The sequence below is a fragment of the Lynx canadensis genome, chromosome B3 (genome assembly GCF_007474595.2).
Source record: "Lynx canadensis isolate LIC74 chromosome B3, mLynCan4.pri.v2, whole genome shotgun sequence".
Taxonomy (NCBI): domain Eukaryota; kingdom Metazoa; phylum Chordata; class Mammalia; order Carnivora; family Felidae; genus Lynx; species Lynx canadensis.
In genome coordinates this window covers 98,466,810-98,480,911 of record NC_044308.2, presented here as the reverse complement: position 1 = coordinate 98,480,911, position 14,102 = coordinate 98,466,810, and the positions used below count along the sequence as shown (strand labels likewise).

The 14,102-nt window shown below is 40.9% G+C and overlaps 1 protein-coding gene across 1 annotated transcript in view; it reads left to right on the top strand.

Annotated features, from left to right (window-relative positions):
* The window catches only part of PYGL (glycogen phosphorylase L), a 45,021-nt gene that overhangs the window by 25,312 nt on the left and 5,607 nt on the right, over nt 1-14,102 (top strand). Inside the window, exons 8-17 of the mRNA XM_030319084.1 lie at nt 2,218-2,361; nt 2,590-2,682; nt 3,310-3,456; nt 4,034-4,197; nt 4,674-4,788; nt 5,318-5,419; nt 5,565-5,712; nt 5,835-5,893; nt 5,999-6,140; nt 7,564-7,771. Coding sequence (XP_030174944.1) covers nt 2,218-2,361; nt 2,590-2,682; nt 3,310-3,456; nt 4,034-4,197; nt 4,674-4,788; nt 5,318-5,419; nt 5,565-5,712; nt 5,835-5,893; nt 5,999-6,140; nt 7,564-7,771 — 1,322 coding nt within the window. The remainder of the gene's footprint in view (nt 1-2,217; nt 2,362-2,589; nt 2,683-3,309; nt 3,457-4,033; nt 4,198-4,673; nt 4,789-5,317; nt 5,420-5,564; nt 5,713-5,834; nt 5,894-5,998; nt 6,141-7,563; nt 7,772-14,102) is intronic.

The following is a 14,102-nucleotide window of genomic DNA, read 5'->3' as shown; positions in this document are numbered from 1 at the left end:
GTTTCTTATGCCACTTATTCATCCCTTGAAACTTTTTTTAATAGGTGATTATTCCTAGTTTTACACTAAAAATAGCTAACATTAAAAAAAAAATCTTTTTTAAAAAACTTGGAACTGGATCACAGAAGACCACTATGGATTCTCAGTTGATTTAAATATACTTAGCTCTACCTTATATACGGGTGAAATTGTTTTCTTAAAGCTGTAATGATTACTCTTTTATAATAAGTCTCAGGAACAACCAAATTAGTACTGTGCTCTGAAAGGTGGCACAAAAGAAGGTTTGGAAGACTGGGATATAAATGGTCCTTAAGACCGGGTGTCCACTTGGTGTTCCACTATAGTCTCTACAGAGGATTAAGTTTGCCATAGTATTTTCAGAAACTTTATGGTATAGTTTTTCCTTTGAGAGAAACATTGTGACTTCAGTGCATGTCAGAAAAATCTCTGACCCAAAAGCAAAAAGTGGTCTTGTTTTGTGGTCAGTTAATATAAGAATCCTTCCAAGTACTACCTAGCTAAACCCAGCCTCCCGAATTATTTAACTGGAAGGGGCTTAAAATGCATCCTCCAGCTTCAGTAGGGGCCAAACCTAACTTTTCTTGGAAGTAATTATCTCTAGCAGTTCACAGAGTATACTAAGTTAGCATGGGATGCAAAGTTAACTAAATTCATTGAGTAAAAGGTAGCTCTTGGGGTCGTGCCTGTTTTTAAGTACAAGTTAATAAATCATTTTTGTACTGTAATTACAAGAGCACACTCATTGTCTCTTCCCAACTTGGCCATAGCCCTCATCCAGACATTAGTCTCTCTTCCAGGAATCTTGCAACTGTCCTCCCTCTGCTAGCTAGATTTTTTTCCCTTGCTTAAAGCTCTTTAAAGTCTTCTAATCACCTATAAGAAAAGTACAGAATCTTAGATATGCTCCCTAAGTTCCTCAATGATACAGTCATGAGGGACTCCTGGGTGGCTCAGTCGGTTACATGTCTGACTCTTGATCTCAGCTCAGATCATGATCTCCTGATTCAGGAGATTTAGCCCCACAGCAAGCTCTGAGCTGACAGTGCAGAGACTTCTTGGGATTCTTTCTCACGTTCTCTCTCTGCACCTCTCTCTCTCTCTCAAAATAAAGAAATAACCTTTAAAAAAAATGACACGATCTTGAGTTCTCTGACGCATCCTCCATGGTCTTGCCCTGGTCTGAGGTCTGACCATCCAGGACTATTTGCTCTGATCTTTCTCACCTCCAAGAGAAGGCTCTTGCAACTTCTTTCCTCGCAGAATTAGTGTTGGCTGCCTGTGTTCTGAAATTTGATTGGGAGAAGAAAACTTAGAGTCTCAACAATTCAGCACATAAATTTTCACTTAACTCCCTTTCCCCCCATTTTCAGTACAGAGTGGTAACCCTGCTTTCGACTGTACCTGCTTCCCTCCAGCCCAGAGAACCCTGTGTTTCCATCTCCAGAGAATGTCAGCTTCTGTCTCAGTTGGGGAAGGAGATTGCTCAGCTGAGGGAACTGGGGATGAAGTCTGAGGCCAGCTACTTCTTAGGCTTGCAACTAACCATTTATTTTTCAATGTTTATTTATTTATTTTTGAGAGAAGGAGAGAGTGGAGGGAGGGGCAGAGATAGAGGGAGAGAGAATCCCAAGCAGGCTTCATGCTGTCGTTGCGGAACCTGACGTGGGATTGGATCTCACAAACCTGTGAGACCATGACCTGAGCCTAAATCAAGAGTTGGACACTTAACCAGCTGAGCCACCCAGGCACCCCCTCACAACTAACCTTTTACCGCATCTTCGCCCCCACTTCCAAATGCACCCAGTGCTGCCAAGTCCTGAGCCTTTAGAGGATTTGGCACATAAATTTAGCTGCTTTTTGGCTCTTCTCCTCTACCAGGTCAAAATTCAGCTTTCCTGGGTCTTCTGGCCCAATTACCACTCATCCATCTATTTTTCAGCTTCAAAAAGTTTGTTACTGTTGTCTTGTCTCCCATTCCTTTCATCCTTTATTTGTATGCCTTCTTTAAGCCCCTTTACTGTCATTTTAATAATGTTTCAGGAAAGAACAAAGTCTAATGCTTGACATTCAACCTGCCATCTTCCACCGTATGTCCTATGAGCTTTAGTCTTAAAGTCCTCTGGGCGCGAGATCCCCGTCATATTTTGGCCATGCCCACTAGGTGAGCTACTCTCACTCAGTCTCTCTGGCTTGAAGTTTTTTGAAGGAAAGGAGCTACGATTGAAGCAGGAGTACTTTGTGGTGGCTGCTACCTTGCAAGATGTCATCCGACGTTTCAAAGCCTCCAAGTTTGGCTCCACTGACAATGCCAAGACTACATTTGATGCCTTTCCAGACCAGGCAAGTATTTGGTCTGTGAACACAGACAGGGACAACTGAGGGCTCAGGACTTCCTATTAGATTTACAACCCTTTCTCTGCTAAAACATTTGAGTAAGTATGGTAGGCTTAAAGCACCCCACAAAAGGTGGGCATTTTGCTTGGTGCTTTGCACAGACATGCATGAGGATAAGGAAGCAGACACTAGGCCATCTCTCACCTTCACACCGATGCCTTTTTCCCCACACAGGTTGCCATCCAGCTGAATGACACACACCCCGCACTGGCCATCCCTGAGCTGATGAGGATTTTTGTGGATATTGAAAAATTGCCCTGGTCCAAGGTCTGGATAGTTTGGCTTCCTTTTCCCTCAATTAACTAGAATATCTGTGGTTCTGAGATTTTGCCAAAAGGTCCTTTTACGGTTTTCAAAATAAGTTACTGTTGCTAACTCCCAGTGGTTAAAAATAACTTTGCCCTGGTGCTAACATCTCTCTCTCCTTACTGCTTTACATGGAGTAAGATTAAGAAATAAATACATTCCTAATGGGACACAGCTCAGTAGTTCAGACTTTTGTTGTGTTTACCCTTATTTCTGCATCTAAAATGATTCTAAATTAAACTCTGCAGCCTCAGAACACAGCTAATTGAAAACATTACTTGTTTGTGTTCCTCAGATTTTGCTTATTTTATAAATAAAAGGCATGTTAGGATAGTAGAGAAACCTTATCAGTATATTGTCTTCAGTTTTATCAGACAGTTTTGCAAATAACTGCTTCCCACCCTCCCCCCCCCCCTTACATATTCCCAGTCTCTGGACCATTCAGGAACCTGGTAGAATTGAGCGTGTCTCACTGTGTAGATGAACTGTCCCGTTGCAGACTGGCGGGAGCTTAGGGAATGTCTGGTTTTGTGTGATGGGCCACCTTTCTTGCAGAGGAAAGCTGCTAAGCCCCTCCTTTTCCCGCAGGCATGGGAGATCACCCAGAAGACCTTCGCATACACCAACCACACGGTGCTTCCAGAGGCCCTGGAGCGCTGGCCTGTAGACCTGGTGGAAAAGTTGCTTCCGCGACATTTGCAAATCATTTATGAGATAAATCAGAAGCATTTAGATGTAAGTCATTTTTAGAGATTCATAGCCCTTTTGAGAACGAGGTCTTGAGATGTTAAGGGTAGCTACAGTGTTCCCTCTTACTGAACTGGAGGCCCAAACATCCTTCCGTCACTGATACATAAAAAGTATTCAAGTCTTGGGGCGCCTGGGTGGCGCAGTCGGTTAAGCGTCCGACTTCAGCCAGGTCACGATCTCGCGGTCCGTGAGTTCGAGCCCCGCGTCAGGCTCTGGGCTGATGGCTCAGAGCCTGGAGCCTGTTTCCGATTCTGTGTCTCCCTCTCTCTCTGCCCCTCCCCCGTTCATGCTCTGTCTCTCTCTGTCCCAAAAATAAATAAACGTTGAAAAAAAAAATTAATTAAAAAAAAGTATTCAAGTCTGGTGGGGCTTTGTTAAAAGCATCTTTTTGAAAAGACTAAAATGGAGGATGGCATCTCCCTAGGGATAACCCGACCCCTGTCTGTGGGAGTGAAGTTTTGTATTTGCTCCATCAAAGATTTTGTTTGGGAAGTGAACGACATTATCTCACTGTTGCTTTAAACCTGAGTGGCCAGCAAGGCCTTTCTCTTCCTTTGGCCAGAGAATTGCGGCCTTGTTTCCTAAAGATGTCGACCGTCTGAGAAGGATGTCTCTGATTGAAGAGGAAGGAGGCAAACGGATCAACATGGCCCACCTCTGCATTGTTGGCTCCCATGCTGTGAATGGTGTGGCCAAAATTCACTCAGACATCGTGAAGACCCAAGTGTGAGTGTCCATTCCTGTGGTGCTGGGTCTAAAGTTGCTCCGTCAGTGCACTGGTGCTAGTCGATGCGGGCTTGCTTTTGGGGATAACAAAAGGCCCTATCAAAATGTGCAGAAGTATTTTCTTCTACACAAAGTAACATTCACTTAAAAAAGAAAAAATGCCTTCTTCTCTCAACCTTCCTAGTTCTAGATTTAGAAGAAAAAAAAAAAAAAAAAACCCACACAACATTATTCCGCTGAAAAGTCTGGTCTATATGTCAGTGCCAGCCAGGAAATCATACGGAGGTGATTCGATGTGGAGTTTTTCTTGTAATTATTTGGAATTGCAAATGGATTTCTATTTCAAATAACAGCCTTAGCTGCTGCCAGCTCCTCCTTCCATCTTTTAATCTTGCGAAGCCTACACTTGGCTTCTTGAATGTAGCAGAAACACACTCTTGCAGCCAGATTCAGTGATGTGTCTCTTCTGTCTCCAGATTCAAGGACTTCAGCGAGCTAGAACCAGACAAGTTTCAGAATAAAACCAATGGGATCACTCCAAGGCGCTGGCTCTTACTCTGCAACCCGGGGCTTGCAGAGTTAATAGCAGAGGTAACCGGGAAGGGGTGCCCTTGCACTTTGTGAACCCAGTCTGCAGCAGGCGGCTGCATCAGCCACCAGCATGTGACTTGTGCTGTCCCACAGGCTCTGTGCTTGACTTAATTTTCCACTGTAACCATCTTGAAATTCTTGATTTGTAAAGGAAGGGCCTGCAAATTACATACCTGGTTCACCGTACTCCTATGACACAAAGATGAAAGATGGTTATGCTATTTAGTAAAAGAGAATAACAAAGGCCATATAAATAACTAGTAGAACCTGGGTTCCGTGTTACCTTGTTTAGGTAGGTTTCCTGTTTTTAACACTTAACGCCACTGAAACTACATTTAAGATACTAGCAAAGTGTTCTTCCCACATGGCCTTGCCAGCCTCTTCTGTGAGTGTGGCCATTCTGCGTACTATGTGGTAGGTCAGCCATCCTTGCTGTAGGCGAGCACAAGCACTCATCGGACTGACAGAAACTGCTCATTTGGGTGTGACTGCCATCCTGATTAATTAAATCACATCTTTAAACTGAAAGAAAATCGGGGAAGACTACGTGAAAGACTTGAGCCAGCTGACAAAGCTACATAGCTTCGTGGGTGATGACGTCTTTCTCCGAGAACTCTCCAACGTGAAGCAGGTGAGGCTTCCCAGTGTGGATTCTTTCCACGGCATTTGTTCTGCTCCAGTTTTTATTACGGTTTATTATTGCTCCAGTTTCTAAAAACAGACAACCTGATGCTTCTAAGTCAAAAGGGCTGTGGCATCGTGCACTGTCTCCACAGGAGAACAAGCTGAAGTTTTCCCAGTTCTTGGAGAAGGAGTACAAAGTGAAAATCAACCCATCCTCCATGTTTGATGTGCATGTGAAGAGGATCCACGAGTACAAGCGGCAACTCTTGAACTGCCTGCACGTGGTCACCATGTACAACCGTGAGTCAGCCCTGTGGCCACCACGCCCCCTGGAAGTGGAAGTGACACTCTTGGCTGGCACAGGTCTTGCCTCCCTAGCCATCAACTGCCCTCCATTCCATCTGCTTCTCATTCTCTTTCAGGTATTAAAAAAGACCCTAAGAAGTTATTCGTGCCCAGAACCGTCATAATTGGTGGCAAAGTAAGTTGATTCTATTCACTGGGGATTTGGGGGCCCTGATCTCTTGCCATTTCTCCACTTGATCATGGCTGCATTCTGTCAGTGTGTTTGACGTTCTTCTCCAAGGCTGCCCCAGGATATCACATGGCCAAAATGATCATAAAGCTGATCACTTCAGTGGCAGATGTGGTGAACAATGACCCTATGGTTGGAAGCAAGTTGAAAGTCATCTTCTTGGAGAACTACAGAGTATCTCTTGCTGAAAAAGGTAGTTTCTTCATCACAAATCATGCGGGGCCAGTACAAATTCTAGAGAAAGATGGCATGATATGGAAAAATGGCACAGGATACTGGCACAGGAAGCCAGTAACTTAGGATAGAAGAATAAGGGCCTAGGCTAAGAGCCTTTAAGGTGATCCAACTCACAACAAGATTGCTGTCCCTAGAGTCAGTATCACTGATTACATTTGCAAGTGCATTTTCCTGCCAGCTAGTCAGAGCTGGGTGCTGGAGGAAGTGACCCTGAGGTTTTGGCAAAGTATAGACTGTGCTCTCCAAAGTAAAGGAAAGGTCTTCCATTCCCAGCTCCAGTTTTGCAATAGAACACCAGTTCCCCAGCCCCTGATAGTCCTCTGGTCACTTCATGGAATGAAGAAGGGCTGTCATTTGTGTACATGGCAACAAGGAATAAGGACAGACATCAGGCTGCAAAGCATGAGGCTTACCTGTGCTTAGATGGGCACTGATCACGCATGGAGTTCCCATGTGGGGAAAGTCAGGCTGGCAGAAAGCCAACATCCCTTTCTCTACCACTGGGACCTTTGCTTATTTGCATCACGTGCTCACAAAGCACCATCCACCTGCAAATGCCAACTGTGCATTCACCCAAGTCCCAAACTGAAAACAGACCTTTCTCTTTTTGAGGTATTTCTGGGTCCTCTGAAGTTGCTGTTTAACATTGTATGCATAAAGAGAAGAGAGCCAGGTTCCTAGAGATGTAAATGAAGATATAGCTAATCCACAAAGAAGCCTTCAAAGTAAAACAGAGAATTCGTCCTGACCTTTGAAGTCAAAGTGGTCGAAAGGGACCTTCTGGCAATGCTAATTTGTGTGTAAATTAGGCTGAAAGGTCAGAGGCTTGGTGTCTAGCCCCAGGCACACCACAGGTGCTCAGGGCTGAAAGAGGGAAGGAGGAGGTGAGAAGAGGAAGGAATGCAGACAATCCAATTTCCTCAGATTATAAAGGGAGAGTCAGGAGAGGCTGAAATTTCAAGTTCAATAAAGAAAAGTTTTAATATATTTTATAAAGTTATAAAGCAGAAGAAATAAAAATAAAACCATAACAAAAACTGGGAGGAAGAGAAGAGAGAAGAGAAATGTAATGTCAACTTTTATAGCAGAGAGCAGTAGATACTCTTCAGAGTTCCCAGTCCAAGAAAGAGTAGTATAAGCATATAGTTATTTAGCACTGTGGTAATAACCACCCAGATAGCACATCAAAAATGGATAAAGGCAGTTACCTGAGTCCAGGGGAAGAGTGAGATCCATCCTTCTGTATACCATAGGAATGTTTATTTTGATGTACATGTAGTACTTTAATGATCGAAACAGGCCAGCTAGATAAATGCTCAGATACAATACAAGCGGGTCTAAGAGACAGAATCACTGATTTTAATACGCCTTGCTTGCAGTCATTCCAGCTACAGATCTGTCGGAGCAGATTTCCACCGCAGGCACTGAAGCCTCAGGGACAGGCAATATGAAATTCATGCTGAATGGGGCCCTGACCATCGGGACTATGGATGGGGCCAACGTGGAAATGGCAGAAGAAGCTGGGGAAGAGAACCTGTTCATCTTTGGCATGAGAGTAGATGATGTGGCTGCTTTGGACAAGAAAGGGTAAGAGAGCAGCTCCTCCTTACTGGGCGGGTGCCCTCCACCCCCAGGAGAGTGCCTGCCCACCCAGGTATCCTGTTGATGTTGGGTCACATGAAATGTGGCCACAGAAAATCTCCCATGCATCAGGGGAGCCTCCTGGCCACAGGTTAGTTTTATTAAACGTAGCAAGTGAACATGAAAGGAGCTAAGGCGCAGGTACATGAGGTCCTTGCTATTAGTTATCAGCCACTGAAGATCTGGGCTTAGTGAGCTGTCATTTCTGCATCTATGATTTTGACTTTGATCAAAAGATGAGCCAGTTCCTAAAATTTTTGCCTATAATTTAAACCACTGAGTGCTCTTTTAAGATTTCAGGGAAATGTACTAAAATGTGGTAGAGGATAGGTATGGATATACAGAAGCACCCATGAATCATACTAGTTTCACTTAATATCTAGATACGTTTATTAATCTGAATTAAAACAAATAAGGAGCTCTGCCCAAAGAAATGATAGGGATCCAAAAATTTGGAGGGTGTTGGATATACTCCCTGGCCCTTAAAAGTGAGTTTCCGCTAAAGAACAACAAATTTGGGGGATCTGTCGGTCCAAAAAGCAACTGGTCCTCTTAACACAATACTTGCTTAGAGCTGTAAAGTCCTTTTGAAATGAATCTTACTGTATTTTACCAGATTAGATTATATTTATTATTTACTATTTTTTGGGTCTCCAGTTATAAGGAACTAATCGGGGAAAATTTTCAAGATCTATTCAAATACTATTTATACCCGTGTTCAACTCCATAATGGCTTCTATAAGTGCTAATATTTCTGAGTGCATTTTTTACAGCTAATATAGTATCTAGTGTATCTTTTTTGTTATTGTTGTTTGTTTTTTAATTCCAGTATAGTTACCATACAGTGTTATATTAGTTTCAGGTGTACAGTATAGTGATTCAACAATTCCATACATCACCTGGTGATCATTACGAGAAGTGTACTCTTAATCCTCTTCACCTTTGTCACCCATCCCCCCACCTACCTCCCCTTTGGTAACAGCCAGTTTATTCTCTCTAGTTAAGAGTCTGCTTTCTGGTTTGTCTCTTTGTTCATTTGTTTTTTTCTTAAGTTTTACATATGAGTGGAATCATGGAATTTGTCTTTCCCTGAGTGACTTATTTCACTTATCATTATTCTCTAGATCCATCCATGTTGTAAATGGCAAGATTTCGTTCTTTTCATGGCTGCTTCCATAATTTGGCTATTTGTAAATCATTCTGCAATAAACAGAGGGGTGCGTATATCCCTTTGAATTCGGATTTTTGTATTCTTTGGGTAAATACCCAGTAGTAGAATTACTGGATCATATGGTAGTTCTGTTTTTAATTTTTTTTTTATTTTTTTAACGTTTATTTTTCAGAGGGAGAGACAGAGACAGAATGTGAGCAGGGGAGGGCAGAGAGAGAGAGATAGAATCTGAAGCAGGATCCAGGCTCTGAGCTGTCAGCACAGAGCCCAACGTGGGGCTCGAACTCACGAACTGTGAGATCATGACGTGAGCCAAAGTTGCACACTCAACCAACTGAGCCACCTAGGCGCCCCTATTTTTAATTTTTTGAGGAAACACCATACTACTTTCCACAGTGGCTATACCAGTTTGTGTTCCCACCAACAGTCCATAAGGGTTCCTTTTTCTTTACATCCTTGTCAACACTTGCTGTTTCTTACATTTTTTATTTTAGCCATTCTGACAGGTGTGAAGTGATATCTCATTGTGGTTTTGATTTGCATTTCCGTGATGATGAGTGATGTTGAGCAACTTTTCATGGGTCTGTGGGCCACCTTTAATTGTCCATATTTAATTGGATTATTTGTCTTTTTGGTGTTCAATTGTATAAGTCTTTATATATTTTGGATACTAACCCTTTCTCAGATACGTCATTTGTAAGTATCTTCTCACATCCACTAGGTTGTCTTTTAGTTTTGTTGATTATTTCCTTTGCTGTGCAGAAGCTTTGTATTTTGATGTAGTCCCAAAGTTTATTTTTGCTTTTTTCCCTCCTGCCTCAGAAGAATGTTGCTATGGCCAGTGTCAGAGAAAGTACTACCTGTGCTCTCTTCTAGGATTTTATCAGTTTCAGGTCTCACATTTAGGTCCTTAATCTATTTTGAGTTTATTATTGTGTTTTGTATAAGAAAGTGGTTCAGTTTCATTCTTTCATATGTAGCTGTCCAGTTTTCCCACCACCATGTATTGAAGAGACTTTTTCCCATTGCATATTCTTGCATCCTTTGTTAAGGATTAATTGGCCATATAATCGTGGGTTTATTTCTGGGCTCTCTATTCTGTTCCATTGGTCTATGTGTCTGTTTCTGTGCCAGGACTGTACTGTTTTGAATACTACAGCTATGTAGTACATCTTGAAATTTAGGATTGTGATACCTCAGTTTCGTTCTTCTTTTTCAAGAATGCTTTGGCTATTCAGAGTCTTTTCTGGTTTTGTACAAATTTTAGGATTATTGTCCTAGTTATATGAAAAATGCTGTTGATATTTTGATAAAGATTGATTAAATGTGTAGATGGCTTTGGGTAGTATGGACATTTTAATAATATTTGTTCTACCAATCCATGCCCATGGAATATCTTTTCAATGGCTTATGTCATCTTCGGTTTCTTTCATCAGTGTCTTATAGTTTTCAGAGTACAGGTCTTTCACCTCCTTGGTTAAGTTTATTCCTAGGTATTTTATTATTTTTGGTGCAATTGTAAATGGGATTGTTTTCCTTAATTTCTTGTTCTGCTGCTTCATTATTAGTATAAAAAATGCAAGATTGGGGCGCCTGGGTGGCTCAGTCGGTTGCGCGTCCGACTTCAGCTCAGGTCACGATCTCACGGTCCGTGAGTTGAGCCCCGCGTCGGGCTCTGGGCTGATGGCTTAGAGCCTGGAGCCTGCTTCCGATTCTGTGTCTCCCTCTCTCTCTGCCCCTCCCCTGTTCATGCTCTGTCTCTGTCTCAAAAATAAATAAACGTTAAAAAAAAATTAAAAAAAAATGCAAGATTAAGGGTGCCTGGGTGGCTCCATTGGTTAAGTATCCGACTCTTGATTTCCACTCAGGTCATGATCTCATGATTTGTGGGATCGAGCCCCACATTGGGCTCTGTGCTGACAGAGCCTTCTTCTCCCTCTGCCCTTCCCCTGCTCACACGCACACACACTCTCTCTCTCAAAATAAATAAACTTTAAAAAAATGCAGGATTTATGTATATTGATTTTTGTATCCTGTGATCTTACTGGATTTATCAGTTCTAGTAGTTTTTTAATGGAGTTTTTACGGTTTTCTATATGTAATATCATGTCATCTGAATATAGTAAAAGTTTTGCTTCTTCCTTACCAATTTGGATGGCTTTTATTTCTTTTTTGTTGTCTGCTGTGGCTAGGACTTCCAGTACTGTGTTGAAGAAAAGTGGTGAGTGTCTTGTTTCTGACCTTAGGGGAAAAGCTCTCAGTTTTTCACCACTGAGTATGATGTTAGCTGTTGGTTTTTTGTATAAGGTCTTTATTATGTTGAGGTATGTTCCCTCTAAATCTACTTTGTTGAGGGTTTTTATCACGAATGGATGGTACACTTTGTCAAATGCTTTCTCTGAATCTAGAAATGACTCTATGGAGTTCTTATCCTTTCTCTTGTTGATGTGATGTATCCTGTTGGTTGATTTGTGAATATTGAACCATCTTTGCATCCCAGGAATAAATCCCACTTGATCGTGGTGACTGATTTTTTTTTAACATAATGTTGGATTTGTTTTGCTAATAACTTTATTGAGGATTTTTGCATCGATTATGTTCACTAGATATACTAGTTCTCCTGTAGTTCTCCTTTTTTTGTAATGTCTTCATCTGGTTTTCGTATTGGGGTAATGTTGACCTCATAGAATGAATTTGGAGGCTTTCCTTCATCTTCTATTTTTTTGGAATAGTTTGAGAAGAATAGGTGTTAACTCTTCATTAAATGTTTGGTACAATTCACGTGTAAAGCCATCTGGTCCTGGACTTTTGTTTGTTCGGAGTCTTTTGATTACTGAATCAATTTCATTGTGGGTAATCAGTCTGTTCAAATTTTCTATTTCTGTCTGATTCACTTTTGGGAATTTGTACGTTTCTAGGAATTTATCCATTTCTTCTAGGTTGTCCAACTTGTTGCCATATAATTTTTCATAATATTCTCTTATAATCTTTTGTATTTCTGTGGTATTGGTTGGTATTTCTCCTCTTTCATTTCATTTCTGATTTTATTTGAGTCATCTGTCTCTCTCTCTCTCTCTCTCTCTCTCTTTTTGATGAGTCTGGATAAAGGTTATCAATTTTGTTGATACTTTCAAAGAACGATTCCCTGGTTTCATTGATCTGTTCTGTTGGGTTATTTTAGTTTCTACACTGTTTATTTCTGCTCTGATCTTTATTATGTCCTTCCTTCTAATAGTTTTGGGCTTTGCTTGCTCTTCTTTTTCTAGCTCCTTTAGATGTAAGGTTAGGTTGATTCTTTGAAATTTTTCTTATTTTTTGATATAGGCCTGTATTGCTCTAAACTTCCCTTTAGAATAGTTTTGCTGCATCCCAAAGATTTTGGATTACTGTATTTTCATTTTCATTTGCCTCCATGTATTTTTTATTCTCTTTGATTTCTTGGTTGACCCATTCATTGTTTAGTAGCATGTTATTTAATCTCCTTGTATTTGTGCTTTTCCAGATATTTTCTTGTGGCTCATTTCTAGTTTCAAAGCATTGTGGTCAGAAAAGATGCATGGTATGACTTTAATCTTTTTAAATTTATTGAGACTTATTTTGTGGCCTAACATGTGATCTAGTCTAGAGAATGTTCCATGTGCACTTGAAAAAATGTGTATTCTGCTGTTTTAGGAGGCAATGTTCTGAATATATCTGTTAGATCCATCTAGTCCAATGTGTCATTCAAAGCCATGGTTTCCTTGTTGATTTTCTGTTTGGATGCTCTATCCAGTGATTTAAGTGTGGTTTGAGAGTCTCCTACTATTATTGGATTACTGTTGTTTACTTCCTGTGTTTCTTAATAGTGACTTTATGTATTTGGGTATTCCCATGTTGGGTGCATAAATCTTTACAATTGTTATATCTTCTTTGGATTGTTCCCTTTATGCTTATGTAGTATTTCTCTCTTTTTATAGACTTTGTTTTAAAGTCCATTTTGTCTGCTGTCAGTATTGCACCCTGCCTTTCTTTTCATTTCCATTTGCATGATAAATGTTCGTCCATCTCTTCACTTTCAATCTACATGTGTCTTTACATGTAAAGTACGTCTCTTGTAGGGAGCATTTAGATAGGTCTTACTTTTTTGTCCATTCCATCATCTTGTGTCTTTTGATTGGAACAGTTAGTCTATTTACATTCAAAGTAATTATTGATAGGTATGTACTTATTGCCATTTTGTTTCTTGCTTTATGGTTGTTATTGTTTTTTTCAAGTTTATTTATTTTGAGAGAGAAAGCATGAGCAGGGGTAGGGCAGAAAGGGGGAGAGAGAGAGAATCCCAAGCAGACTCTGCACTGTCAGCAGGGAGCCCAACATGGGGCTTGATCCCATGAACTATGAGATCACAACATGAGCTGAAACCAAGGGTCAGATGCTTACCAACTGAACCACCCAGGCGCCCCATGGTTGTTTTTATAGTTCTTCTCTGTTACTTTCTTCACTTGTCCTCTTCTCTTGTGGTTTGTTGGCTTTCTTTAATGATATACTTGGGTTCCTTTTTCTTTATTTTTTGCATATCTATTACTGGTTTTTGATTTGTGGTTACCATTAGGTTTGTATATAACATCTTACACGTGTAGCCATCTCTATTAAGTTCAGTCACTTAAGTTTGAACCCATTCTTTACTCTTTCCACTCCCCCCCCCCTCCATTTTACGTATATGGTGTCATACTTTACATCCTTTCATTTTGTGGATCTTTTGACTGATTTTCATAGATATACTTTTTTTTACTGCTTTTGTGCTTCCTGCTTTTCTTACTCCTACTCATGGTCTTTCCTTTCTGCTCAAAGAATCCTTTTTAACATTACCTGTAGGGCTGGTTTAATGGTCATAAATTCCTTTAACCCCCTTTTGTTTGGGAAACTTTCTCTCCTTCTATAATGAATGATAAAGTATTCTTGACTGTGTGTGTGTGTGTGTGTGTGTGTGTGTGTGTGTGTTTTTAAGCACTTGAGTATATCATGCCACTCCCTTCTGTCCTGCAAAGTTGCTGCTGAAGAGTCAGCAGATAGCCCTATGGGGTTTCCTTTGTATGTAACTGTTTTCTTTTCTCTTGCTGCCTTTAA